Source organism: Leucopleurus acutus (assembly GCF_964270905.1).
Source record: "Leucopleurus acutus genome assembly, chromosome: 10".
Classification (NCBI taxonomy): Eukaryota; Metazoa; Chordata; class Mammalia; order Artiodactyla; family Delphinidae; genus Leucopleurus; species Leucopleurus acutus.
Window position 1 is genome coordinate 78,568,687 of NC_139153.1, and position 27,495 is coordinate 78,596,181.

The following is a 27,495-nucleotide window of genomic DNA, read 5'->3' on the forward strand; positions in this document are numbered from 1 at the left end:
ATGAACCATAAAGACTTTAGTCAGTGGCTACAGTGATTCATCATTTTCAATATAGAGGTTTTTAAATGTCTATATTTATATTAATCACACTGACCGAATCTCTCTCCTTTAAATGCATGTTCAGAGTCTGTAGGCTCTGTGTGACCCAGGGGTGCTTATATAACTAAATGTGGGTGTCTGGGTATAAATGCGTGTTTATGATTTTTATAATATATATGTCCGTGGGTTGCATCTAACTCCTGTGTGTGTAATAATGTTTTTCTCTCAGCTGAGGCTTACTTCTCCAGCCTATTGTTTGAGACAACAGATATAAGTTGCGATGGGAGAGGAGCGTCGGATTTGGTGTGTATCCCCCATTTCCAATTATAGATGGATCATTACAGACAGCGGAGTCCTGAGAAGCCAGACATCTGCTCCTCACATGAATGCACTCACCTCCTAGAGACCCGGCTGCCATCATGCTCTGGAAGCTCGTGGAGAATGTCAAGTACGAAGATATCTATGAGGTGAGCCGACACCCCCGGTTGCATCTTAGAGCTTTGCAGATAGAGAATTTGAGCTTCTTGACACCCCCAACTCATCTATATTTTTAAGCTTTTGCTCGTAGGTTTCCGGTCGGTTTTCTCAGCTTTCTCCAACTTTTGGAAAAGCTGGCTTGGGGAAACTTCGCTATTCTGAAAAAGGACTTTAAGATGGAAATCTGACTACTTTAACTTAGGGGATTTCTCTTTTTTTTTTGTTATTTTATTTTTCTTTCTTCGTCGCCCCCCCCCCCTTAGGATCTGATGGGGAACAGTGGTGCTAGTGAATGTGGGCAGAGAAAATAGAGACTGATAAAGGCAGAGGCTCTCCACGTTTTGAGTGTGGGAGAGAATTAGGTTTTCAAGACTACTTCGTAACAGATTCGAGCTTTTAATTTTTGTTTTCAATAACATTTTTGAAATCGATAACCAACGGATCCCAGTAGAGGACGAAAATATAGAAGGAGGGAGGTCGACGGATAGACGGACAGATGGATAGATGGATGCAGAGACAGCACAAGCCAAGGAGCCGTAGCAGACAATTTTTTAATTTTCTTTTTTTCTCGTGTTTTGCTTCTTTGAGAGTCGGGGCGTCCAAACCACCCCATGTCTTGGCATTTTTAACGAAAATTTCTGCCCGGGTTGAGTGCGCACCATTCTTTACCGCTGAGGCCAGGGAGACTCGGGTGGAGATGCTGCCCGAAGCCAGGCGGGAGCCTGCCTCCCCGCGGGCGGGGCGCCCCGGCCGTGCGCTCGGGTCTCGGGCGCCGACGGAGCGGCGGGGCGGCGGGGCTGCCGGGCGGAGAGGGGACGGCGGCCCAGGACCGCGGAACTTCGCTCCGAGCTCACCAGCCTGGGAGTCCCCGAATTAGGCGTGAGGGGAAGCGGGGAAGCGAAGATTCCGAGGAGACGTCGAGGGAGGGAAGCGGGAAAGAAAAACTTGGCGGAAGGCGAAGAGAAAGGGGCAGAGGAGTAAGGGACGGGGAAGGTAGAAGCTGGCGAGCGGGCAGTAGTCGGAGGTCGGAAGGAGGGGAAGTCGGAGAGGGGAGGGAGGACGAGAAGCCAAGTCTCGGGCGATCGACGCGGGAAGCGCTCGGTCGGACGAGGCGGTCGCGATGGGACGCAAAGAGGATCCCCAGCCCGCGGGGGACACGCCATCCCGCCGGCTCCGGGACGACTCCTGAAAGCCGGGCGGGGAGCCGCCTTGCGGACGCTAGAAACGGGCTCCTCCCGACGCCGCCGGCCCAGCCCCGCGACCCAGACTGCGGCTCCGCGGAGCCCGCGCGCGCCCCGCCGCTGCCCGGTTGCGTTTCGCAAGCAGCGCCCGGCGCCCGCGCCTGGAGCCTCCCAGCTCTGCCCAGCCCCGAATCCTGATTTTGGGGTGTGTGTGAGTGTCTGTGCGTGGGTGTGGGTGTATGTGTGGGAGAGAGAGAGAGAGAGAGAGAGAGAGGAGATTCGTCTTTCTGCGGAATGATGATTGGGGCTTTCCTTTCCTCTTTGTGGTTGTGTATTGACTGTAACGAAGAGCCGCGCCTCCGCCTGGTGGGGTTTGTTTCTGTTCGGCCTCCTCTTCCTTCTTTAACAGGCGGGATAATGCTCTAGTCGAAGGAGCTCGAACTGTCCTAAAGAATGTGAGCGCCCGAAGTGGGCTTGGCACGGGCGGGGAAGGGGCCACGGTGTAAATAGCTCAGGGTATACAGAGAGGGACTTCACTGGGTTCCGAAAAGTAAGCAGGATAAAACTCGTTCTAAGAGTCTGGAAGGTAGACTGGCTAAATGGGAAAGGAGGGAGGGAGAGAAGAAAGCAGGGAAGGAGGGAGGGAGGAAGAGGGAGGGGTGGAGTGGAAGAGGGAAAGAGGGCAGAATAAAGGGGGAGGGAGAGAGAAGAGACACACACACACACACACAGAGAGAGAGAGAGAGAGAGAGAGAGAGAGAGAGAGAGAGAGAGAGAGAGAGAGGGAGGGAGAAAATACTGCAGGTATTCCTATCTGCCTAATTTTTCTGCTCAAAAAATATAGGAGAACCCGCAGCCCGGTGGAAGGAGCCTATTTAAGTCGGGAGGAAGGTTGAACTTTAACAGAAATGGCAGTTAGGCCAGTTGAACGGGTTCCTGAAACATCCAAAAAGGTTTTCTGTTGCCCCTGGCTTTGCCTGGAAAGGATAAGTTTAGTGTACTTGAAGATTGATTGCATATATTTTAAATTGAAGTAAAAAAAAAATCACAGACTGCAGGAGCACTAAAGAGGGAAAGGCTGCACGAGGGATGGAAAGCCCCCATCTCGCCCCTATCCTTTAATAAATAAGCATAATCTCCAGTATGCGTGAAAGTCTGCAAACGTCACTGTAAACAACAGGGCCCACCGGTTTACTTTGCTCTCCCCTCCAAAGGAGGAGGCAACGCCTTTTTATTTTGTTTTTTAATCTGCACAGGAAGCACCTAGGGCGATCCATTCTTCCCAGTAGGAAAGTCCCTCTCCAGGAACCAGGACACCTACGTTCTGCACAAGCCCCCAGCGATGCTCTCTCCCTCACCGCCTGGTCCAGGGGAGCAGGGGCTGCTTTACGCGCGTCCCCGGCTCAGTTAATTGAAGTTCTGCCTCTTTCCTGCTAAACTTTTTCCCCGGTCTGCCTTCGCCAGCCCCCTCGTCTGATTACATCTAGTAATTCTCCACTGAATGAACGTCATTTACAATAGTAGGGAGCTCTGCGTCCGCTGCTGCTTCACGCTCCATTTGTCCTCCATTCTCCCTTTAAAGTACTCGTGTAATATTAATAGTCATGAATATCAATTATTATGAGGAGGTGTAGGCAAGCGGAGGGAGGAAGGGGCGGCCGAGCAGTCTGAGCCCAGCTTCGGGCGGAAGAGGACTGCTTCTGGAGCCCCGAAGAACCGCAGAAGAAAAAAGCCAAAAAAACAGCAAGAGACCGATGAACAGCTCTGTGTGTGTGTGACAGGCGACGCCAATCTCGTTTGGTGGGGGGGTAAATTTTTTTTTTTTTTTTTTGATGGCTTGTCCTGGAAACACCTCAAGCTCGGCTCCTGTGTCCAGCTCGTTTCTCTGCTGGACTCCTTGATTTTTTTTTTAAAATCATTGTTTGATTTTGGGCAGTAACCAGGCTTTTTTTTCCAGATGTTAGTGCACACCTATTCGTCCATGGTGAGTCCGGATTCACGTTGTACCAGAATTGCATGCTCCCTCCTCTTACTGTCTCTCTGTCTCTGTCTCCTGTGTGTGCGTCTCACTCTCTCGTCTCTGTCTTCCTTCGAGCGCCTTTGGCTTGGTAATTTAGCACCATAATTGGACGAGGCTGCAGCTGCTTCTCTGCATTGTGTGTTCGTCTGAGCTCCATGAGTCAACTGGGGAGAGGGGGGAGGCCGAACAGAAAAACTTTTTGCCATTGCAGTTTGGAAATTTAGGTGATTATTTCTCCAAAAAGAACCATGGGGACTTTACCATGGCATTTCCACAGAGGAGAGGGAGAAACTCACACACACACACACACACACACACACACACACACACATACACACACACACCTCCCCCCTCCCTTTTCACTGAGTTTAACACTCAGGACCAGCGCTAAGTTGTCTGGGCCTTTATTTGTTCTTTCCCACCCCCTCCCAACCCCAGGTCCTTCATCTTCACTCCCTGGAGTAGGACAGCAATAGATATATTTAGAAAAGCAACCTTAGAAAAACTCCTGTGAACCACAGTTCAACTTTAACAGGGACTCAGGATATGATTTTGAATGAGATCCATTTCAATCAAACACTACATAAATTATTTAATTCCTCTTGGGGAGGGAGGGGGGACTGGAAACTCAGATCAGGCAGATTCCTGGGTCTCCTGGAACGACCAAGTCGTGTGGGGAGCTCCTGGTCAGCCGGCTGGGTTAGGAAGAGTAACAACAAAGCCAATAGTATGAAGTTTTATTTGTCATGCTTTGGGCCTCTGGAAGCGTTAGGAAAAAATAGTTTAAAACACCCAGAAAAGCAAATACCCTATGTCAGACTCCTGTATTTTTCATTAGGGAATTGAGAATCTCCCCCCATACACACTGTTACTTTACCCTCACCCCTTTTGCCGGCTTTGCACCCCAACAGAGGGCTTAGATGTTGGTTAAGTGGGTGATTCTACCCCTTTTCCCCCAAAGCCTCGCATTTGGAATTGCTGAAATCATGTACCCTCTGAGTCAGCTTGGGGGTCTAAGTTTCAGACTCTTGCGTCCCCTGTCTCGGGAAGAAGAAGATGCCGTAGGTGGGCTTCTCCATTTGTCGATTGTATTTTTTCCTCCCCTTCTCTCTCTCTCTCTTTCTCCTCTCCGCTCCCAGGACCGGCACGATGGCGTCCCGAGTCACAGCTCACGGCTCTCCCAGCTGGGCTCGGTGTCCCAAGGACCTTACTCCAGCGCTCCGCCGCTGTCCCACACGCCGTCGTCCGATTTCCAGCCACCCTACTTCCCGCCCCCTTACCAGCCGCTCCCCTACCACCAGAGCCAGGACCCCTATTCCCACGTCAACGACCCCTACTCCCTGAACCCCCTGCACCAGCCCCAGCAGCACCCCTGGGGGCAACGACAGCGGCAAGAAGTGGGTTCAGAAGCCGGCTCTCTCCTGCCCCAGCCTCGGGCCGCCCTGCCCCAGCTCTCGGGCCTCGACCCCCGGAGGGACTACCACTCGGTCCGCCGGCCGGACGTGCTCCTGCACTCAGCACACCACGGCCTGGACGCGGGCATGGGTGACAGCCTCTCGCTGCACGGTCTCGGCCACCCCGGGATGGAAGATGTCCAGGTAACGGCACACAAACAAACACACAGTAAACAAATAACAAATGCCCCGGGTGGGGGGTACAGGCGGGGAGGGACAGCTGTGTCTCCTTTGGGGGAGGTAGTTTTCATCTTTAGAACAGCACCAGCTGGACACCACGTACGTAACTGTGTGTATACGTGTATGGCTCTCTAGTGGCGATTTCTGGAGGTCTGATGATGAAAGCCAGAAGCACTAGAAATGAAAGAATGAAGAAGAAAAATATATGTGTGTTTGGCTAGTTTAGGATCATCAGAATCAAGGCTAGATGTTTTTGCCTTAGCTGGGTGACTGCTTCCTGTTCTCTTGCGCTTCGTGTGAGCAAGCTGGGTGCCCTCCCCAACCCACCCGCTCTGCATGCCCAGTAGTGGGCCTGGGCCCCCTGACATGGCAGGTGGAGTCCTGACTGCCTGAAGCTACAGCATGGAGGTGCAGGGACCTCTACAGAGGTTCTTGCTGGATTTGCAGAGACGTTGTTAAGCATGACAATGCACAGTGGAAGAAAAACATGTGCTATTTTGTCCAAGCCAGGTCTTACTTTGAATGTCCCATGAGCTGTTGAACCCTTTTCCAAGATAACTGAGTTCCAGGGTCGTTATCTGAGAAATTGAAGACTTGTGAGGAGAGACCCAGAAAGTCATAATTCTGTTTGGGAATTCATGAGGACACATATGATTTTGGAGATTCTTTTCCCCCTTTGGACCATTAAACGACTGTGGAGCAATGTTCTCCACATCCCTCTCCAGTCCTCCTGTCCACTAATACCCTCTCCCCAGTGTCACCACCCCAGTTGAAGAGACATCATATGTTTGTTTCTTAAAAGGCTCCAAACACTCCCCCACCCACTCACTATCCCATCTTCAATCTACACAATGGAGCCTGATTTGGTGGAGAATACTTGGTTAAACTAAACAAAGAAACATCAAAGAAATGATTTATAAAAACTCTCTGGGTGATTCTGAGCAGGTCTCCTTTTCCTCCCTAATTTAAATAGTCTCCAGAAAAGATAAATATGGTTGAAAGGTATTCAATGGATCCTTCGGTCTCATTGGCATGGTTGTATATATTATGCATCATTATGGACATACCTCTGAAGAAAAGGAAAACAATATGGGAAAGGGAAAGGGTGCATGAGTCCTTCCTCTTTACCTTGCTGAAGAAAATGTATTTTGAACAGTTAAAATGTGGGGACAGAATTAAATGCTGTCTGTGTGTAGTCTATGATGGCTTACTGCTTTAAAGGAAATTCAGTTATTTAATATTTCCAAAAATGACAGAATCACCTGAGTTGTGGCTGGATTTACCCATAGTCATAAGAATGGTAGTTTTGTTGATTTAGCCGAGCTTAACTGTCCCTGTCTGGAGATAATGCTCATTTCAGAATATCATATGAGAAAGGAAATATTTAATCGTGTTTTTTTTTAATGCATTGGGGTAATATATGTCTGGGGGGAAAAGTTTTTAAATTAACCTTTCTGGGTACGGTTCAAAGTGCTAGATAATGAAAGTGGATCAACTCATCAGCATTGCTGTTGGCAATGCTGCACTGGCCGTGTCACCACACTCGGCAGGCCTAGTGGTTTAGGCGACGGAACCCAAGGATTGCGCCCAAAGAGGGAACAGATTTCTTTGGTTTTAGTTTTTTGTTTTTTGAAAGAGAGAATTGTGAGAGGTTTGGAGTGTTTGGTCAAATGCAAGGGACCAGAGAAAAACAGGGCCAGGTCGGTGTGCATTTGGGAGAGCACCCTTGTCCGAGTTGTGGCCGGAGCTTAGACCCGGGAGGTGGACAGAGCCCAGAGCAGAGACGGCGCAGGCCCAGGGCCCTCGCTGCTCCCCGCCCACCCCACCTCTCCCCGTTCCTCCCCAGATGCATCCCAGCAGGTTGCCTGGCGAGGTGGGGAGGCCCGCGGGACTTTCTCGGGTCGACCCTCACTGCAAGGGGTCGCGGGTGATACACTCTGCGCCCGTCCCAGGAGGGGAACTACAGGGGCTGGGGCGATCTCTGTCTCCGCCGTGATGACAGGCGTCCTGAGGCCGGGGTGTTGTTGACGTGACACGGGGCAGGTGACAAAGAAAGACAGGGGAAGAGATGGACCTAGGACCAGACCCTCGAATCCAGAGGCTCTGCCTCCTCCGTCCAGTCCCGGAGGATCCACTTCTGACTTAGGAATCTGGAACGCGGTGGGGGACGGCGGCTGAAGTTGCAGGAGCTGATGGCGGTTTCGGCGTTTCGCGTTTCCTGCAGCTACGGGATGCGTGGGCTGCGCCCCACCTGTCTGTAAAAGGGACCAGGGGTGCCTCAGCCTGGACCCCAGTCACTCGTTCCATCTCAAGGGCCTGTTGTGTGTGCCGGATCCTCCTCCCCAATCCAGCCGCGGATCAGGCAGATCCCAGGGCGCTGCCAGGCCGGGGGCCCTCACACCCAGCGGTGCTCACCTGGCCTAGGGCTGGGGGGAGATGTTGTGTGACCCAGACACACGCGCGGGGCCACCGCCCCGACCGTGAGAGAAGCAAATGAGGAGAGCTAATTAACCAAATGCTTCTAATAATTTTTTAAATGAAACTATAAAACCCTGTCAATTTCTATTTCAATTTACTCACAGGGGCTATTAAGCCAGCAGATCGCTGCTTGGGTTCTGGGTATGCTACATTCTACCCATTGTGTGTGTGTGTGTGTGTGTGTGTGTGTGTGTGTGTGAGCGCGCACGTGGGGAGGGGCGGCTGTGTTTAAAAGTCAGAAAAACAACATCAGAAAGAAAGAGAGCGTGAGGTGACAGCTAGTTTGGAGCTTGTTTAGTTGCTGTGAACACCTCTTTCCTTCTTCCGATCTTTGCTCCCTAACCTCTCATCACCTTTACTACCTAAGAGTGTAAACATATAAGGATGTTAAGTCAAAGCCCTTACACACACACACACACACACACACACACACACACTCAAACACACCCTAGTGTCTTAAAGCAACCCCTGGTATCACTTTTAACTAAAGAAGTCTAGTAATTACGAGTCGGAGTCGTTTTTCTGAGCTTCCGCACGCAGTCCTAATTAAATCTTTACGATCCTCCCTGTGACGATTAAGCGCCAGCATGCTGCGTGAATATCCTGTACAAAAACCCAGCAGGCGTCCGTAATTAGATAGAAAATCAGACAAGAGCCTTCTCATTAACTACCACAACTACCCCACGTCGCTGATGAGGCGTATATACATATTTACGTACCGACGTGAGGGTGAGGTGTGGGCGCTCACGGTCCGGGGCCTGTGAGATCGCGGATCTGCCCACCCACAGACACAGGCGAATATTTCTGTTCTGCGTGGACACGTCGCCACTGTAGACACGTGAGCACAAAAGGCGTGAATCGTGTGTGTGCGCGCCCGTGTGCATGGTGGGGTCTGCTGGGAGTTCCGAACAAGTTACATGAAGCATTTTTCTTTTTTTTAAAGCTTTGTACTATTTCTTAAGTTGGAGATGGCATGTTGCGATATGGAAAATGGTCCTTACGGAGAATAACAATTTCCCCCATCTTTCTGAGAACAGAAGAGTGGCTACGAAAAACGAAAAGAAACAAATGAACATGACCCCTCCATGATTAGATTGTCTCGTTTCTAATGTGCTGCTTGTTTGGGGTACACAGTCTCTTCCTTGTGATGAACACACGCCCTGTCTGGGGACGCAGCTTAAGTGGGTGGGAAGTGCTGTCTAAACACAACCCCCCTTACAAGCCCTTTGCTTTTTACTCCTCTGTAGAGTGGGTGACAGATTAGTCCAAACGCAGGTGTCTAAGGATCAAGGAAAGCAGCTGTACGTGGCAGAAAGGCCTAGCATTGATTTTCTCTTGGGAGTAGGGGGAGGGAATCCACTGCCTTTGGATGCCCTGGGATGCCCTGTTCTGGTGCATCCTGACAGTAAGAATATCATTCTAACAGCTATTTCCCCTCTGAAATGCAGCCAACAACTAGGGTCGAAACTTTCCTTCTCTGGGATGAAAATGGCAAGGAAGGTGAATGTTCTTTGCCATTACCCAGGTGCTGACTGGGAGATCCTCCGTGTGTGTGTGTGTGTGTGTGTGTGTGTGTGTGTGTGTTGGTGTGTCTGTAGTTACTGCCTTTCTAACAGGTGTGCTTCTTGCTGGGTAGCAGAGGTGGCAGGGTTGGGAGGGGAGCAGATTGTGCAGGTCCCCCCAAGCGATTGTCCTGCGGCAGGAAGCTCACCCAGCACAGGGATGTGTGTGAACTGCAGTGGGTGTGCGGTCCTGACAGCCTGCAGACGTGTTCCTATGTGTTGCTGTTCGCATTCCATTCCAAATTGCTCAGACTTTAATTAAAATCCTATAACGTAAACTATTATGTATTTGTAAAATGACTCTGGGGTTAAATGCACTGGGATAGCATAGAAAACAGAAACTGCTCTGACTAATATTGGTGAAAATCTTTCAGTGCTGCTAGATTTTCACAACTCATAAGAGCAAATAATATAAAAGTTTATGTGTCTATGTAATATCTATGTTTAACGTAATAACTAAACCAATCCTGCATCCCAGATGTCTCTCACAGTTTCCTTTTTCCTCTTCTTCCATTGGAAGAATTTATAATTTGGGTGTATTTCATTTCTGTGTCCATTTGGAGGTAATAATGATAATAATAAAACCTCCCTTTGTGAATTAATATAAATGGAAATAACAGCAACTCCAGTTTGGAATGACATGATTTATGAGTGTGATTCTTTAATATCCAGTCGATTTGAATAGTGATGTTTTTATATTCACAGTCAGTTGAAGATGCCAATAACAGCGGCATGAATCTATTGGACCAGTCTGTCATAAAAAAAGGTATGGATTCTTCCCCCCGCAAAGTAAGAAAAGTTTCCTCTGCGTTCATGTCTTTATGATGAGTTTTCACTTTGAAGGATTTCATTATTTTATAAGACACAAATGTTTGTTCACAATCATAGCACAGCGACTATCTGGATGAAAATGCCTGTTGGGAAGAAGGAATGGGGGTGGGGGACCGCAGGGAGAAACCCGGATGAGAGAGACAGAGGAATAGAAACTATTGCCATTTTTCTCACAGTACCTTCGCTAGCAATTCTGGATACATTGTAAATAATTGAACTACCATCACGTATGGAACTGGCTGGGAGACACTGCTTTCAAAAATATGCTATAATTATTTCATTGATAACTGGAGTTTGTTGAGCTAAAAACCCTATGCCATTAGGGGTAGCTCCTTCTCTCTTGGCCTTTGTATTTGATTTTTGGGGTGGTAATTTTGTTCCTAGTTCTCTGTGTTTTATGAGTTGTTTCTTCAGATTTTTAAAAATTGTGCCAAATGTGTTGCTAAATATGCTGTTCCTGAGAAGCTGAGCCGGGCTCTGCACATTTCTCAATCTTCCTACATATGCATTCATGATTTAGTGTGACTGTGGAATCACCCCATACTGTTAAAGGGCATGTGATATTAACAAATGTTTGCAGTCTCTTGTACAGCTGTAAGCAAAATAATTAACTAATTAAACTAATTAAATGTAATTACAATAACTCATTTCGGGCGTATTGCAGCTGCTTAATTTTTCCCCCCTCTTCTCTGACAGTCACTGAGAGAATGCCTGGCGATTAGAATGGCTGCCTGCCGAAAGGCCCCAATGTCACTCACATGCCACAAATTTAGGAGTTTGAATGTGTAAACAGTGCAATCTTTAATTATCACAAGAACTGGTATTTGGAGCTACAATTTTAACTACTGTAACTCTTTCTTATCGATGCTGGACAAGGCCTGTCCTTCTGTTTGGTGTCAACAATCCCTAGCTGCAGTCACTTCTGATTCCTTTGAGCCAGAGGACATTCACAAAAACAATTAAAAGAGAAAAAGATGCTTCAGAAAGTAATGCAGAATCAAGCCGGTAGAATAGGAGGGTTGTGAAGGAAGGATTCCAAACAGGGTGAGGTGTCCTCAATTTTCTTCTCTCACAAAAGCAGAAAACGTCGCTTTGAGAGGTGGGAGGTGGGAGGCGGAAGCTGTCCCTGAAATGATGCCATTTGGCTTTGGAACGTAATATCCCCAAGAAGACTACTAGGGTTTGGGGCAAAACTCTTTTAAGTGTTGCTCCAAACATCTCTCCTGCTCTTCTTTAGATAGTATCGTTTGGGTTTTTAATGCCGGGGTTTGGGTTTGCTGGGACACTCAGGCTCGTGCTTTGATTTGCAACTGCGCTGACAGCTCACTTTCACCATTTCCTCCTGGGTCTTCTCTTCTGGTTAATTGCTGGTTGATGGGAGGTGGGTATGGGGAGGAGGAGAGGCGCTTCGTCATTGGCTTTCTTGGTTTCTTTTCTGTTTTAGTTTCCCGTCCCTTTTCATGGAAAGCTAGAACCCCTTAGCTCAGGGTTCTGTATCCTAGAAACAGCGTTGGGGCTGGCTGTAGGGCATGCCCAACTGATGACCAATCAGAAATGTTCTTAACAGCCAGGCCAATAAAAATATTTGGAACTTAGCTTACCTAACAAAATGGAGCTGAAAATATTCTTAGATGTGGGATGCTTTGGTTTCAGGGCTTGTATATGTTTGTCAGTGAAATGTGAATACATATGTATATGGGTATCTCCAGGAATAAGAAGAGGAGAATGCTGACTGTCACTGGTTCTGTTCTGGAAACTCAGAGTACTTTTTATGGCCTCCAGAATCTTTTTAAAAAATGTGCATCTTAAAGTATCTAAGTGGCACCCCAGTCATTTTATTGATTTAGGGAGTGTGGTATGAATATAAAGTGTGAGGTCAATTCTATTATTTAATATTTCAAGCATTTGCTTTATTACATGATGAAAATATACTAATATATTTTTATCTTTAGAGAGCCATGGGCAAAAGAGGAATAAGTGGTTGATTTACTTTTCTAGATCACTGTGAATCACTTAAAATAAGGTTATGGGTTCATTAGCTCCTTCCCTGCCCTCTGGTCTCCCGTCTTTGCCCCTCCACCACATTTATGAGGGATGACTCCCAGAGATTAATTTCATAAAAGAGGAGGTGAGAACGTTTCCTGAACTAAATATTCTAAATTTCAACAACTGGCAAGGGACTAGGTTGCTTTATTTGTTTTCTAATGGGCTTTTAGAGAGATTTAAAAAATTCTACCTTATTAATAAAAAAGGCAGCAACTGGCCCAGGTTTAGGTGTCTCTGCTTCTGTGTGATGTATTGAGGCGGAAGACTTAGACATACAGGATATATGTCTCTCTGTGTGTGTCTCTCTCTCTAATTATGGAAGGTCTCCCTCCTAAAATTTAACCAGTCCCATTTTCACCCCATAGATTGTAGGTGAGCTCTCTTGTTATGTTTGCTATCTGGGCTTAGCTGACATTTCTGAAGTAATTTAGTTAAGAGGAAATGAGTTGTTCCCAGTAGAGAGAGCAAACGAGTGGAGTGAAGGTAGCCAGCGTGATAAATGGCTCTTTCATTTGAAGATCTCCAGAGCTCGTTTACGGCTAATTTTCTGTATTGGCCCCCTTTGAGCTATTAATGCAGTCGGCAGGGACGGGGGCCCCTCTCCTCTTAGCTGCCCCATTAGAGCTCCCATTAAGCCAGCGAGTCTCAGCTCCATGGTAGGAGTGGGGGGAGTAATGAAAGGTGCTTTTTAAACTCTCCTAATCTAAACCGGCAGAGGGTGGTTAATACGATTTGAAGGGGGCTGGTCCACGAGCAATCAATAAAGTAATAATGAGAAGGATTCGGTGCATTAACAGTCTAAAAATCCAACGAGCCATTAAAAAATCATTCTTAACTCTCAGTTCCATTAAGATTAGGAATCTGGGCTGGGAGGGGACAGGGTGGTGCCCAGCTCACGTAAATGATCACTGCCACCATCCGACAGCCTAACCTAAAGGAGGCTCACCTAGGCTTTCAGAAAAAGTTTTTGGTGCAATTAGAGGCCAATATGCAATCGGCTTGACACCTTAGGTAGCAGAAAAGATGCTGGGATTTCTTGGAAAGGCCAGGGTGGCTGGAGTCCAAGGTCCAAATGTTGTGACTGTGGGGCATTTTCATTGGTCTTGGGGATATCCTGTTTGGTTAGTTTCAGTCCAACCTCCTGTTCTCTCCCACTTTTTCCCCGTTAGTCTGGCCCCTTCCCCACATAAGCACTTTGATTGGTGTGGATTTTCTCTGGGTGGGGGGAGATATGGAAATTGCCAATTTCAATTACAAGGGGTTCTGTTGGGATTCCTCCTTCTGGCCTAGGAGGTGAAAGCTCCCAGAATCTGTTGGAGCCTTTGAGAAGGGTATGAGTTTCCTCTCAAATGGAGAGGTTCACATTTCCAGAGCTGACTTGGATCCCAATTGGTATTTATTCAACTAGAGACTCTCAGTTTCCAGCCACCCAGGGAGTAATCAGAGTTCATAGAATTTCAAAGCTGGAAAGGTTAGACACTCTTCTCCAACTCCCATCCCCACCCCCCAGTGTGGAAACTGAGACAGAGAGAAGACAAATTATTTTCTCAAGGTCCCACACACCGAGTAAGTGATGGGACCTAACTCAGCCTCTTGAAGGCTTTGCCCCCAAAGGATGCCAACACTGGACGTCTTTTTTTTTTTAAGTTCCAGCTTTCTCTGTGGGAATCCTTTTATTTTTCTTTCCAGCATTTCAGTGCTCACATTTCTACCCATGCTCTTATATACACGTGGAATAACATTTAGCCAACAGGTAGATGAGAAACAATGCAAGTATGAGGAAAGCGGTGATCTGCTGGTAAGAAGTAATTATTTCAAGCAATGCTCTACCTCTTGTGGCTTCCTGGTGTAGTTTCCACATCTAAGTCCAGGTACATTACAGAGGGACTTATGCTTCAATCTATTAGATGGGTTCATTTCTTCCTTCTCTCCCACCAGCAGGTCACACCCACAGAGGACCTGCCTCCAGTCAAACACAAAGATCTCAAAGCTGTGATTTCATACTTAAGTTTAAAGAGTAAGGATGAAGAGCTAACTTATTAACACTTGGGCTCTGTAGAGTCCACTAATGAATAAGATTTTCTCCAGTTTTCCTTCCTCTCTTAAATAAAACTCCAGTCCTTGTAATGAAATATTGATCGTTTTTTAAACCTTTCTGTCTTTTCCTCCCATATAATGCAAGTTTAAAGAGAGGGGAGCAAATGTGGGAGGTGTTACGTCCAGAAGTTGGCCATGCTATCCAACTGAGAACTGAAGAAGAAAAAAAAACCTCTCAGTTTTAATGTATGCACAGAAAATTGTAAACATGTAAAGAACTGAAAGCTTCACGCTGAGTTTTGCTATGCTCCATTTCCTTACCATTTCCTGCTGTCGCTTTAAACCTATCTTAGTCATCTCTGGGTTCCGTGAGCAGGGCAGTGCACTCATAATTACTAACAAATCAACCGGGCCCTGTTGCTCCCTGGGTTTATTGATAAGCTGGAGGAAAGCAGAAGGGAAAAGACAAAGAGGATAAAATATGGGGTTAATCAGCTGAGGAAAGCATGTGTGACAGTGGTGGGGAAGGTAGATGCTAACAGTAGGATGGACTTAGAAAAGCGCAGGGACAAGAAATATGTAAAGTCTAGTTTAGGGGACCAGCGCAAAGGCCCAGGTGGGAGAGAGGTTTAGAACCTGAGGACGGGAGAGTAGAGGGTGCAAACAAGATTGATACTTAAATTAGAAAATAGAAATATAACCTGAAGCACCTCTGCTCTAATAGTCTTGGTCTTTGAGGGGAAAAAACAACGCCACCCTCCTCTTCCCCCTCCCCCTAGACAGCAGAATGCTGAGGGGAGCTGACTGAGTGGGTGATGTTTAGGCGATAATGTATATGCAAAAACGTACAGCCCTTGGGAGGGAGCGATACACATTCCCCAAAGGAAATTGCTCTTGTCTGGTAAATCAGGCAATTAACAATAGTGAAATTAGAGGGCAGGTTATAGAATGTCTCTATAGACCTAGGTTTTCAAAAGATTTGGCGCCTGGGACTGTGAAAAGCAGGTAGAATTCCAGTTCTCAGGAGATACTCAGTTATCCAGTCCGGGAAATAGGAACTGAACTTACTATTTTCAGCTTGGTGCTAAGGTGTAGGGCAAGCCATTAAAATATTCTTTCTAAATAGTATTGACATTTTAAAATGTTGCTGAATATCAAAGATGAGATTTTTTTATACATTTTATTTCTGTATTTCATACCATGTTAAAACTACAAAGGGCCGTCTATATTTTGGGGAAAAGTTTTTCCAGGGTTACCATGATTATATATTATTTGCTTATAGTGCTTGAATATGAATCCGAAATATAGAAATCAGGACTGCAGTGAAAAAAAAGACATATTAAAATAGATGTGGATATTGTGCAAGATAATTAAATGACAGGGTGTTCCCACCCCAATCACTGTTTTTTTAAGTAAGTCACTTAAATCCGTATTTTACTCAAATTTAATTAATACACTTCAAATTTGCATTGGTTTACTCTCAAATGAGAAGCACTTCACTGATGAGACTATGATCAGGAGAATCAGAAATAAGAAAGCCCCTCTGTAACTCCCCACCACCACCGTGACAGGGCAGAAGAGTCACTCTGGTACCTAACATCATTCATCTGCCCTGAGACAGACTCTGTAGACAGATCCAGAAATCCCAAAATGTCTACTAAGAAGTAGAAAAAGGGAATGCTTCAGTCTTCCCATCCACTTTCCTCAGAAGGCCCTTTCTGCAGGTGTTTGTAAAGGGCCAAATGCAATTCATAGTGAATAAAAGATCTGGGACCTACCTGGCTTTTAGGAGTCTCTAAATAATCATGGAGGTCTGAGTGCTAGGATCTGTGGTAGAGAGAATAAGCTGTTTCAAGAACCCTCAGGGTGGTTAGTCTGTTCTAGACAAGGGAGGTTATATAACTTATTTGGTGTGTGGGGTTCTAGGCTCCAGATGGTAGAAAGAGCATATCTTTCTCTTCCTAGAGTTATAGAATGAGACAGAGTCTTTATTAAAGAGGGGGAATGGAAGCATCCTTTTCATGCCAGAAACATTGCATAAATCCCCTGGACTGGTGATCACCAAATAGTGCTTGAGGGGCTTCAGATCCCAATGGAAGTAGCTAAGGTGTAGGGCAAGCCAGGAGGGGATGTTGCCTGCCCAGTGGCTTCTAGAGCCTGCAGAAGAAAAATGGGCATCAGCAGTGTAGAAGTCCAAGGGAAGGAGACGGTCAGGGAACTGGGAGGCTGACCTTTCACTGTTCCTCATTCCCAGCTCATTGCCAGCCTCTGGTTCTATCAAGCCCCGCCTCTTCCTGAGGTGCAGATGACACTGAAACACAATTAAACAGAAATACAGGCTGAAGAGACTGAATGCGCCTGGGTAGCAGTGGCAACCAGCTGTCAGCTCTTATTAACTTCCGCATAAAACATACCTTGAGTGCGGTTTGTTATCAATTACTTGCCGAAATGAAACAACTGGGGCAAGGCAAGACCGCTGCTCACATGAATTAGAGTGATTGGTTGATTGATCAGGGCACCTGTTGTAAATCATAACTGCTCCAAACAATCACCAGCCGGTGCTTTACATTAATTTGTAAACAAAATTCATGTCACCGCAGAATTGCTTTCGCTGGAGAGGAGCATTTGGGTTCATTTCTAAACGAATCTGTTGTTAGGATGTTGGAAAGAATGGGATCCACTGTAGAGAAATGAGCAGCTCTTTGGGGCCCAACTCCCCTGTTTAATGGTATTATTACTTGGCTGTTCTTGGGCAGGGTGACAGATGGTGCCCACCCTCCTGATCCTTGCCAGTGATGACCATAGATTTGTGTCCAATAGGAGAGGAGGGAAGGGTTCCCATAAAGACCATTGGTATTACTATTTTATATCATTGATAGGGGTGATCACCTTCAGGCTTCAGCACCAAATGTGATTATCAGGAGACAGATCAGGACACTAAGATTCAGAGAAGTTTAGTGAGATGTTTAAGGTCACACAGCCAGCACGTGATGGAATCGAACTTGCCAGGTTTCACAGCACAATCCAAACTCTGGGTTGCTTGTTTTTCTTGATTTGTGTAGTGAGCGGGACAGTGGCAAGCGACTCTCACACGTCCACACGCATGGGGTAAGTTTCCAGAGGGGTGATGGCTTTTGCATTTGTTTGTACACAGTGCTCTGAACGCACCGCAGAACCACGGGAACAAACACTTCCTCCTGCAGCTTTCCGCTTGGCTCCTGCCCTGTGGCCTCGCCCCTGCGCACTCAGCGACACATTCTATCGGCCGGTCACCAGGATCGAAACCCGGTCACCTTTATGGCATTTTTTTTTTCTCCCTCTCTAGTTCCGGTTCCTCCCAAATCTGTGACTTCTCTGATGATGAATAAGGATGGCTTCCTGGGAGGCATGTCTGTCAACACCGGTGAGGTGTTTTGCTCGGTCCCCGGCCGTTTGTCTCTGCTCAGTTCAACTTCAAAATACAAAGTAACTGTGGGGGAAGTTCAGAGACGGCTGTCGCCCCCCGAATGCCTCAATGCGTCTCTCCTCGGCGGCGTCCTCAGAAGGTAACCCCCCGTATCGACCACTTTTGATACTGCGCGGTTGCCTAGCAACCGGATCCCTAAGTGCGTGCAGCTGCCGCCAAGGGCTCCGCGCGCCTCCGTACGCTCCGCCTCGCCCTTCCGCTCACCTTGAGGGCTGGGAACCTTCCACTTTCACTGCCCGGCACCTGGCGCCCCTCTTCCCATCCCCAGGACCCTTCGGGGCATTCTCTACCTTGAATGGGACCCACAACCTAAACTTACCTAAAACAGGAGTTTCATGGAGCAACCCCTTTCGTACCTGCAATGTACTCTGATCTCTACTTTGTTTGAAAGTGCACTTGGCAGCCGACTAAGTTGGTCCAGTCCCACTAATGCGTTGTGCCTCGCAGTTTGTAAAGCTCTGTTCTAGACTTGTGTGACTTCCTTTCTTCAGTACTACCACCAGTAATAACAATGACACCACTTTAGAAGTATTGACAATTATTCCTTGGGGCCATTCATATGCTCTCCGATATTGGAGAAAGACAATCTTATAGACTCCTTGTGGAAACTGGGGAAGGAGGTGGCTTTTATCTTAAGATTCAACGCCTCCCCCAAAGTCCCTGCTAACGCCTGAACCCTTTGGTTAGTGTCCCTGATATGCAAGTGACATTGCATGAGATGAATTTTTCAAGTTAGCCTATCTTGGGGGTTGAAAGTCCCTTTCTTTCCTAAAAGTGGCTGGGTGAACAGTACAGCAAGAGAGGTCAGAGTAACTGTTTATTTCTTGTAGTTTTGCTCAGACCTTAGCACATAAAGGAGGGTCGTTGGGAAGCAGTAAGGGTGTGACCCACAGACTTTTCTCACTTTGAGTCCTTTTGCTCTGGTCTACTTTGTAGTTCAGTTTTCAACTGAGTCCTTTGAGCCCCACAATGTGGAAGTTTCTTTCAGTCACCCCTGGGCATTGATGGTGGGTGTATGAAACTTACTATGCGATTAAGTGAGATAATCAATATAAAGTGCTTATCCCATAACTAAACTCTCTCTAATGCTAGTTTTAGTGTTATTATGATTACCATCGTCATTAGTGCCCTTCCCCCTTTAACCCAATTCCATTTTATAGCAATTCTTGACCTCTTCCTCTCAAAGCCCATCTGTTTCAGGCCAAGCCTTCTCCTTTCTGGACCACACAGTTCTTTCCCTTTTTTTGGCAAGGTTGTACTTGCCCGGTTTCTGCTCACCTCACTGGCTCCATGACAAGGAAAGAGCTGGGCTTGTGAATGTGCAACTTCTACCTTCTCTGGACCGACAACCTACACCCTAATTATTCCCATCTGGTATCTTTTTTTTTTTTCTCACCAGATAAAAACAGTAAACGACTCAATTTTTTTTTATGCTCTGTATTGCAGAAATTAAGCAAACCTCAGCAAACTATCAGCAAATAACCAAAAGGAAGAAAAAAAAAAGTGCTAACCTCAAGTTAAAACCTCTTCAAGCTCCACTGGGCTTTAGATTGCTAAGTCTAAACTTTGTTTCAGGAACACTCTGAGGTTAATCAGAATGTTAATTCTTGCAATTTCAGAGCCAAATCGAAAAATGGGGGGAGATCTTTGCGAGAAAGGCTAGAAAAAATCGGTTTGAATTTACCCGCGGGCAGGCGCAAGGCAGCAAATGTCACGTTACTCACCTCCCTGGTGGAAGGTAAGCAAGACGTTTGGCCATTTCACGAAGTGGTGGAGCTTAACTGTCGGCTGAAGGCTGACATTTTACATGTTTTATGATTAACTGGAAATCATTGCAATTGTTGTGCCCTTTTGAGTTGGATGTCAAGCGATTGCTTGAGAGAAGTTCAAAGGTCCTTTTACTTAGAGGGAGTGGAATTGTCCAGAGGCCAAGGGACAATGCAAGGGTCCCTGAGCTCTGGAGAGTGCTCAGGTCTAGTCTCCAAGCCAGTGTAGGGGTCGTCTCTGCCGCCAGGTGCAGGACATGGTGCCTGAAACACCCTCTGTATGAACTCCTGCAACAGTAACTCTGTAAGAAGCAATGCATTCTATACCCCTTCTCCTTCCCAGATTTTACCTGAGTCGTCAGTAGTAGAAAACACAGTTGGTTTATGAAACTATTATTGCATTCATGACCTCTAATGGTTATTTTAAAACTCATGTCACTCTCAGGGCCCCTATCTCCTGCTGATTACCTGGGACTTATTGTTATTGAAATACAGCTTTGTAAGATCAGTGACCCAGGAAAAATATGGGGTGGGGAGTGAGGAAACATGGAGGGGAGTCGTGTATGATCTTCAGCTGTGAATTTAAAGGCCCATACTTATAACAAACACACTCTAATTTGCTCACCATTTTGGGATTGCGGATGATATTTATGGTATGTAATAAACAGGATCTTCTCCACAGTCTAGAACAAGAGGATCTGCATTTGAATCTGTGGGATGTGGAAGGGATAGGAAATAGAGCCAGATGGACCTAATGGAGGAAGTTGTAGAATTTTCTCTAGAGTCTAACATGTAGGTCTTGGTTTTTTCTTCTACTTTTATGGATGTGATATTATGACACTCCTGTGGGGAGTTAGTTTTTAGAGGAGGGGATCTTAGAATATTTAGGCAGCAACCATAAAGTCATCACATTTACAGGCAATGCACTTTGCTATCTTTAAGGCAAAGTTGCCTGGCCCAAACTCACCCCCAGGGACAGCGGTCACTAAATGTCTAGACCACATTTATTAGTGGTTGACTTTTAGCCTGGGGGTTTTACTTTTTGCCCTTTAAGGCATTGCTAATATCACAATCTTCATTTTGAAAAGCAGTCAAAGTAATTTCAGCCCAAGACGGATTTAGGTGGAAAAGGAAGGAAACTGGAAAACGCACTGAAATGCCAATATTCATTTGGCAGTTTTCAGTGTTATGAGCTGTTGTAAGCACTGTACCTGAAGTCTTTGGTTACTATGCTAATGATGATTAAAAGTAAGTCATGCTCCTTAAAATAACGTAGCTATGGGATAATTCAACATATCTCTTTTTCCTGTCGGGATCTTCCCTTGAACCCTGAAGGCTGTGCTTTAAAGGGCAATAATGCTTTATTCGAAAGGGGCTTCCACATAAGTTAAGGAATCTTTCAGCTGTCCAGGTTTTCTATAGCTGCTGTGTCACCTTTGTGCAGTAGAAAGTCCTTAAGTAAGAGAATGATGGCAGAAACCTCTGAAGAGGAGAAACCTGAAGCCTAACTGGCAGGAAACTGACAAGGAGATTAAATATTTCATTGCCGGATAGAAACGGATCCATATACGATTTACATGTTCTTTAATATATGTGGACATAGACACACAGGGATCTATATTTGTATATATTAGTTATTATAGGAAGATACAAAAGATAGGAAGACTTTTAAATTTTATTTAAAGCAGGTGTAACAGATGCTTTAAAAAAGAAAGGGGGAATCTGGCTTGACAATCCAGCTCACTGTCTATCTAGGTTGACAGTTGTAACAGTTGTCACAGTTGTCTATCTAGTGACAATTGCAAGGTGGTTCCTGAATGCCTGCCCATCTTTCCCTTAAGACAAAGCATGGGGTGTGGGAGACCTGAAGCTGTTCAGGGGATGTCTAGCTAGGACTTGGCTGGAAGGATGATCAGGGAGAGGCTGGAAAGAGCGGCAGGAACAAAGTTTGTTCCATCAACGTCAATTACGGTCTGAGAACCATGTTTAGTTTGGGCATCTGTCTCATCTTTGCTATTAACCCTTAACAGTTGGCCTCTTTTGTAAATAATAACAGAATTGACCAGGGAACGCCTCCTGCCCTTGGGATGGTCAGGGACTGGGTGCCGATTATTTCCTCTGCGGTTGTCTTTTCAGGAGAGGCTGTTCACTTAGCTCGGGATTTTGGGTACATTTGCGAAACGGAGTTTCCCGCCAAAGCTGTTTCTGAGTATTTGAACCGGCAGCACACGGACCCCAGTGACCTGCACTCCCGGAAGAATATGCTGCTGGCCACCAAGTGAGTGTCCTGGACTCGTGGTCCTCATCCCAGACTCCCAACCTGCGGAGCCGCCTCGCTTGGGAGGAGGCGGTGGGAGCGGCAGCGCAGACTTCCTCGGTGGGGCAGGGAAGCAGCTCAGTGGTGGAAAGCCCGCGGATGGCTGGCTAGGGAACCCTCCCATCTCCGCCCCCCTCCGCACCCACCCCTCAGCGTTGATTATGGGCTTCGTATTTGTGTGTTTTCTCTATTTCCTGGTTTCTGAGAGGGATGGCATTATTAATCCGAATCCAGGCTTTTTACAATTCACATCCCCAACCCTGGGGATGGCAGGCAGACCTTTTCCGGTTGGGTCCCTGTTCCAGTTCTTTCCTGCATCCCTGGATGCATTTTTCTCCGTGGGGTCCACATCTCCCTGTCTTATCCACACAGCCACGCGTGCTCGCTCAGGGTGTCTATATGTCACCCACGTTCACCCATCTCTACCCGCAGCTCTAATTACTCTCTTTCCAACGTTGCTGTTTGGCATCTTCCACAGACGTAAAATTTACTACAACTCCAGAGGGGAAAATAGTAAATCTCTGGCTAAATTTAGGTCTAGAGCTCATTTGAACTTTTACAGTGGGTTTTCTATTTATTTGATTTACTCCTGTCTTTGGCTTCGATGTCATATTGCTGGTGTTTTATGGCCGGCTCAGGCCTGCAGTGGGCGGCGCTGCGTGCGCCAGCACGTTTCTCTCGCAGGCGCGGCCCAAACAGCGGCGCTCATTTATTTAGTGCTGGAGGACGCGGTTTGTTCCGTTGACAGCGTAATTTAAAGAAATATATGGAAGGCTGAAAAATCATTTGCTCAAATTTGTCCAGATGTTTTTGAGACGTGATTGGAATTTGATTGCCCCTTTCCGCAGGGTCAAAAAATATTAATGTCCCAGAACTTTAATTGCTTACAGACCCTGGTTTGGGCTTTGAAGATTTAAAATGTTTGACTCTAAGCATTTGTTCTCCTCAGTTCAGCATTTCCTTTTTGGCACTTTGGTAATGAGTACAAACTTCAGGAAAGCCTTTAACCGTCTCTTCCAACGATCAAAACCTGGCACCCACCGTCTTTTTAGAAGGCTTTCCTCTGATGTACCAACTAGCAATATAATAGATCTTTATCAGTAAATCGCCCTCTTACCCCTTGCCCTGGTGGCTAGTGGCAGGGGAACTGTTGGTGCTTTATAAAGAGTAAAGGTACTTTGGGGAAAAAATAAAACTAAAGTGGCTAAATTAGATGACAGGATTCCACAAACAACCCTGTGGTTTCCCTAAAGAGTGCTTGTGGCTTCTCTTAAGGCCAGCACTTCTTAACCTGGGGGGAGTATCAGAATCAGCTGGGGAGCATTTTCAAGATAATTATTTGTGGACCTAGCCCCAGGCTCCCTGAGTGGGAATCAGTGAGGGTGGAGGCCTGGATGTGTGTATCTGAACCCCACAGATGATCCTGAGGTATGTCTGACTTAAGAACTGCCCTATTTAGGTCAGAACTGTTACCCGTTTCTTCCTGGTTGGGAGGATGTATGTATGCATTTCGAACAGAGAAACGAGTGGTGAGAGGATTCCTGGTAGTGTCCTCTACCCATCAGCCTTAAAACCAAACACCTTTTCTGGCTGCTGCAGGTTGGGGAGGAGGTATTCCCCATCTAATTTGGCCATTTCTCCTCCTGGGAGTAATCCCCTGGGAAAAGGTGCCCCAGGGTCACTGACGTGGGCCTCCAGGTATCTGCCCTATTCACCTGTTGGCCAGGCCAGATGTCACCAAGTGTCAGACTCTCCCAGGGAGGCCTGTGATTGGCGTTCTGTAGTTTTTCTTTTCTCACCACCCTGGAGACCAGGTGGAGGCAGGCTGGCAGAAGTCTGCCAGCTTGTGTGAAAGGCTATGACCTTTGGGATGCCATACCCCTGACCACAAGGTGAACCAAGCCACTGGACCTTCAGGGCTAAAATCCTTTTGTCCACCTCCTATATTAAAAATTTCTCAAATAAGTTTAGTCCATAGTTAGGCATGCAGGATTTCTAAGGCTGGGAGATTCCTCTAAATTGTCAGTGCCTTGAAATAAAAACCTTCAACAATAAAAATCTACCCTCCCTGGAGTCTTAACCATCTACCTTTAGGTTTTATTTAAACAATGTGGGAATCCTTTTATATGGACAACAATATTGTTGTACAAAGATCTTCGGTAGCCTGTACTTTAAAAGAAAGGGAAAAAGGGGTGGTGGTGGTGGGAATACTTCCCTTCTCACATGCTGCAGGTAAACAGCTTTCTGCTTTGAATGGAATCAGCATTCTCTCCTGGAATAAACAGTTGCTTGCCCTGGGCCACGCAAGGCTCCAGCAATCTGCTTCTGTGCCAGGGACAGGCTTGTGGCCCAGGGCCCTAACTCCTTCCCGGCTTTTTGAGTCTGATCACCAAGAGGTTGGAGAGGCAGGGGAGAGGAGGGGGAAAGGGCTTTTAGAGGAACTGTCAGGTAAGAGCTAAAAGTTACTGAAGATTGCAAATCAAACGCTAAAGCCTAAAGCACATTTCCCAAAGCCGGGTTTATGCAGTCCTGGGATGAAGGGGGAAAGACGGGCAGGGGGCGGGGGGGGAGGCCAGGCTTCGGGATGGAAGGGGTGCCTAAAATCCCCACCCCCGCTTTCCTTCCAGTCCCAGCTGCTCTAGAAGGGAGAATGCTGGGAAAGGAAACAGAGCGGAATCGCCCACATTAGCCTCGCTCTCCGGCTCTCCCGTGACTGGCGCCCCTGGGCTCTTGTGAGCGTCTCCTTTAGAATGTCAATGACAACGACACTGAGGGTGGTTTTTGTTGTTGTTGCTGTTGTTTTGCTTTCTTATTGTTGTTGTTCCTCTCCTGCCCCTTTGCAGGCAACTTTGTAAAGAATTTACAGATCTGCTTGCTCAGGACCGGACGCCGATAGGAAACAGCCGGCCCAGCCCCATCCTGGAGCCGGGGATCCAGAGCTGCCTCACGCACTTCAGCCTCATCACGCACGGCTTCGGCGCCCCCGCCATTTGCGCCGCGCTCACGGCCCTGCAGAACTATCTCACCGAGGCGCTCAAAGGCATGGACAAGATGTTCTTGAACAACACCACCACTAACAGGCACACGTCTGGGGAAGGCCCAGGTAGTAAAACTGGCGACAAGGAGGAGAAACACAGGAAATGAAAAATTTAAAAAAAAAAAAAAGGAAAAATGTTTTAAATACAAAAGGAAAACAGAAAAAAATTTTAATTTTAGCTCTAAAAATATTGGATTGGCTTTGGAAGAATTATATTAGGTAGAATACACATACAATCAAAGTTAAAAAAAAACAAAGCTAAATAACTTAAAAAAAAAAAAACTTGAGGCGTACCACGGAGCAACAGTATCGGTTCTCAGTGTCTATTTCAAGATACACTTGGAGACAACCGTCCGGATTTTCCACTTCGGTTCTTTCGAGCTTAGTAATACTGATAATAAAAAGAAAACCATGATTTTTTTTTCCCTTTGGAAAATAAACATAAGACTAAACGTGAGAAAACTCTAACTTATTGGAAGAAAATCGGAGAAACCGTGTCGGTGTCAGTGCTTTGAGAGCTGGTTGACTGAGACGCACGAACTTTTTAAATTTTTAATATATTTTTAGGAAACTCTCTGGCAGTCCCCGCCCTTCCACCTCACCTCGCCCCTCTCCCAGCCACCCTTTTTCTACGTTGCCCTCCCTCTCTCCGGCTGTCACGGGAATCTTCCGGGATGAAAAGGCGTGTGGTTAGCCCTCTGGTGCGCTGTTGTGGTCCCCTTGGTGACCCCGCCCCCGCCCCGCCCTGTGTCCTTAACTCAAGGGGGCCCAACTCCGGGCCGTTTGCTTAATTAGGGAGGGCGAGGGCGGGCGGGGCGGGAGGCCCGCGGGGACGCAGGCGGTGGCTGCAGCTCTCGGGCCGGCTGGCCGAGGAGAGGCTCCCGCGGCCCGGCCGAGGAAAATCCAGACCAATAAGTTGATTCAGCCTCCTCATCAGTTCTTTTCCGAAACGTTACTAGTTCCCAGCCTTGCCAGCATCTGCCTACAGAGCATCTTGCATTTGTTATCATATGTGTCATCTACCAATTTTAAGAACAATAGTAAAACCCAAACACAATATGAATACGTTGATTAGTATGTAATTCCTTCGGAGGGGTATGTACCATTTCATTCTCTTCTGTTTTCCAAAGCTTTGCCCGCATGGTTTATGAGCTTCTTCAAAGAGGACTTGGGCTTCCTACACAATCTATAAGGTACAGAGAAAAAAAAATTCCGATCCCTTTTTAATCACAGCCTGTGTGTCAGAATTCTGCAGGTGCACTTCTTTAAAGAAGCTCAAAGGGAATAATTTAGAAAGTGGCCAATAAGAGATTGAAGCAGCTTTGAGTCTAGTTGCTAACAGATACCTCAACACAGAATTCCGGGGAAGTGGGGAGCTGCTAAATGAATGTTAGGGGAGAGGAGTAAGTGTTCTTGGAGCCCAGTATTTTAACATTATTGCCTTGCCTTTAAAGCGGATTCCATTTCCTTGGGCTCTTTGGTGATTGTGGGGAAAGCAGCAGCTTTGCTAGTGGTCGAGTGGTCGCGGGGAGGGGCGTGGTGCAAGCTCCCGTGTTTCAGCAACAACTGCTTTCTTACAAGATGCTTTATGAATGAGGCGTTTTTCCCCTCCCAGACGTGCACTTGTTTTTGGCAATAATGGTAAAATAATGCAAAGTGAAAGGATATGTATTTCAGCTTTGAATGGTACTGTCTGGATACACTGGGACTATTCCCAGTGGATAAAGTTTCATACATTTAATATCTCTCACTTCTGGCAGCCCTGCTCCTTTCTTGGGCTTCACCTGAGCATTATCTTGAAATAAGATCTGAAACCCATTGTTCCCACCATCCCTAAAGCAGTGGGAAATCCCCAGGGGCGAAGGAGTGGATGACCTAGGTCTCTAAATAGAGTGTGCATGAACGCATCTCTTTAAACAAAGTAGGCATTAGGACCTTTGCAGCATCCCTTGAATAGAAAGATCCAGAGGTTTGTTCTGCAGGATTTACAGTTAGGACCCATGGGGACTCTCAGGTCTGCTGCCCCATGGGCCTTGGCCTGGGGAGGAGGGAGGTTAGAGGGTCGGATTTAGGAACCTGCTGAGTTTTGCACTGACATTTTAATGGGGGGGCTGAGTTAGGGAGCTGGTTTCGGAGCACCAGGAGGGCCCAAGCAATGGTTGATGTCAGACCCCAGCCCATCCACGTCAGCTTCTTTGGGGGCCTCTGGGTGTTCAGGGCTCAGCCATAGATGAGTTGACAGGAGTGCAAAGGCCGGGAACTAGACCTCAGGGAGCGTGTAGACACTCCATCTCTTCCCAGCTCAGAAGCCTGCGCCTTTGTCCGAGGGCCTGGCCGCTTGCATTAGACGTATTCTGATTGCCAAAGGCCGGGAGAAACCGCACTGAAAACCATCGTCTCCTTTCCTTGCAGGGCAACGCGCCCCACGCGTGTGACGTGCGAGAGACGCGATGGACGCGCCTTGCTCTTACTGTGCAGGTCCCGAGAGCGTGGGGTCCACTCGCGCCCAGTCGTGTTGAGGACATAGAATCAGCCGCTGGAGGGGCCGCGGGCCGCGCGGGCCCTTCCCGCTCTCGGTCTCACCCTAAGGGCTAAGGCGACCGA

At 47.0% G+C, this 27,495-nt stretch overlaps 1 protein-coding gene across 3 annotated transcripts; it reads left to right on the forward strand.

The window, feature by feature from the left end:
• Positions 1–425: 425 nt before the first annotated feature.
• On the forward strand, positions 426–27,326 carry TFAP2B (transcription factor AP-2 beta; the record flags this gene model as incomplete). 3 transcript variants are annotated; one of them, XM_082847349.1, is made up of 8 exons in its annotated part: positions 426–506; positions 4,857–5,315; positions 10,097–10,157; positions 17,631–17,850; positions 19,391–19,509; positions 21,674–21,815; positions 24,698–24,957; positions 27,304–27,326. In XM_082847349.1, the coding sequence occupies 8 exons, from the start codon at positions 426–428 to the stop codon at positions 27,324–27,326; spliced, it is 1,365 nt and encodes a 454-aa protein (XP_082703475.1). The 3 variants fall into 3 exon arrangements, with proteins under 3 accessions (XP_082703475.1, XP_082703473.1, XP_082703474.1); XM_082847347.1 differs by lacking the exon at positions 27,304–27,326 and adding an exon at positions 3,655–3,681 and having other exon boundaries at positions 24,698–25,480; XM_082847348.1 differs by lacking the exon at positions 27,304–27,326 and having other exon boundaries at positions 24,698–25,480.
• Between the last annotated feature and the right edge of the window lie 169 nt (positions 27,327–27,495).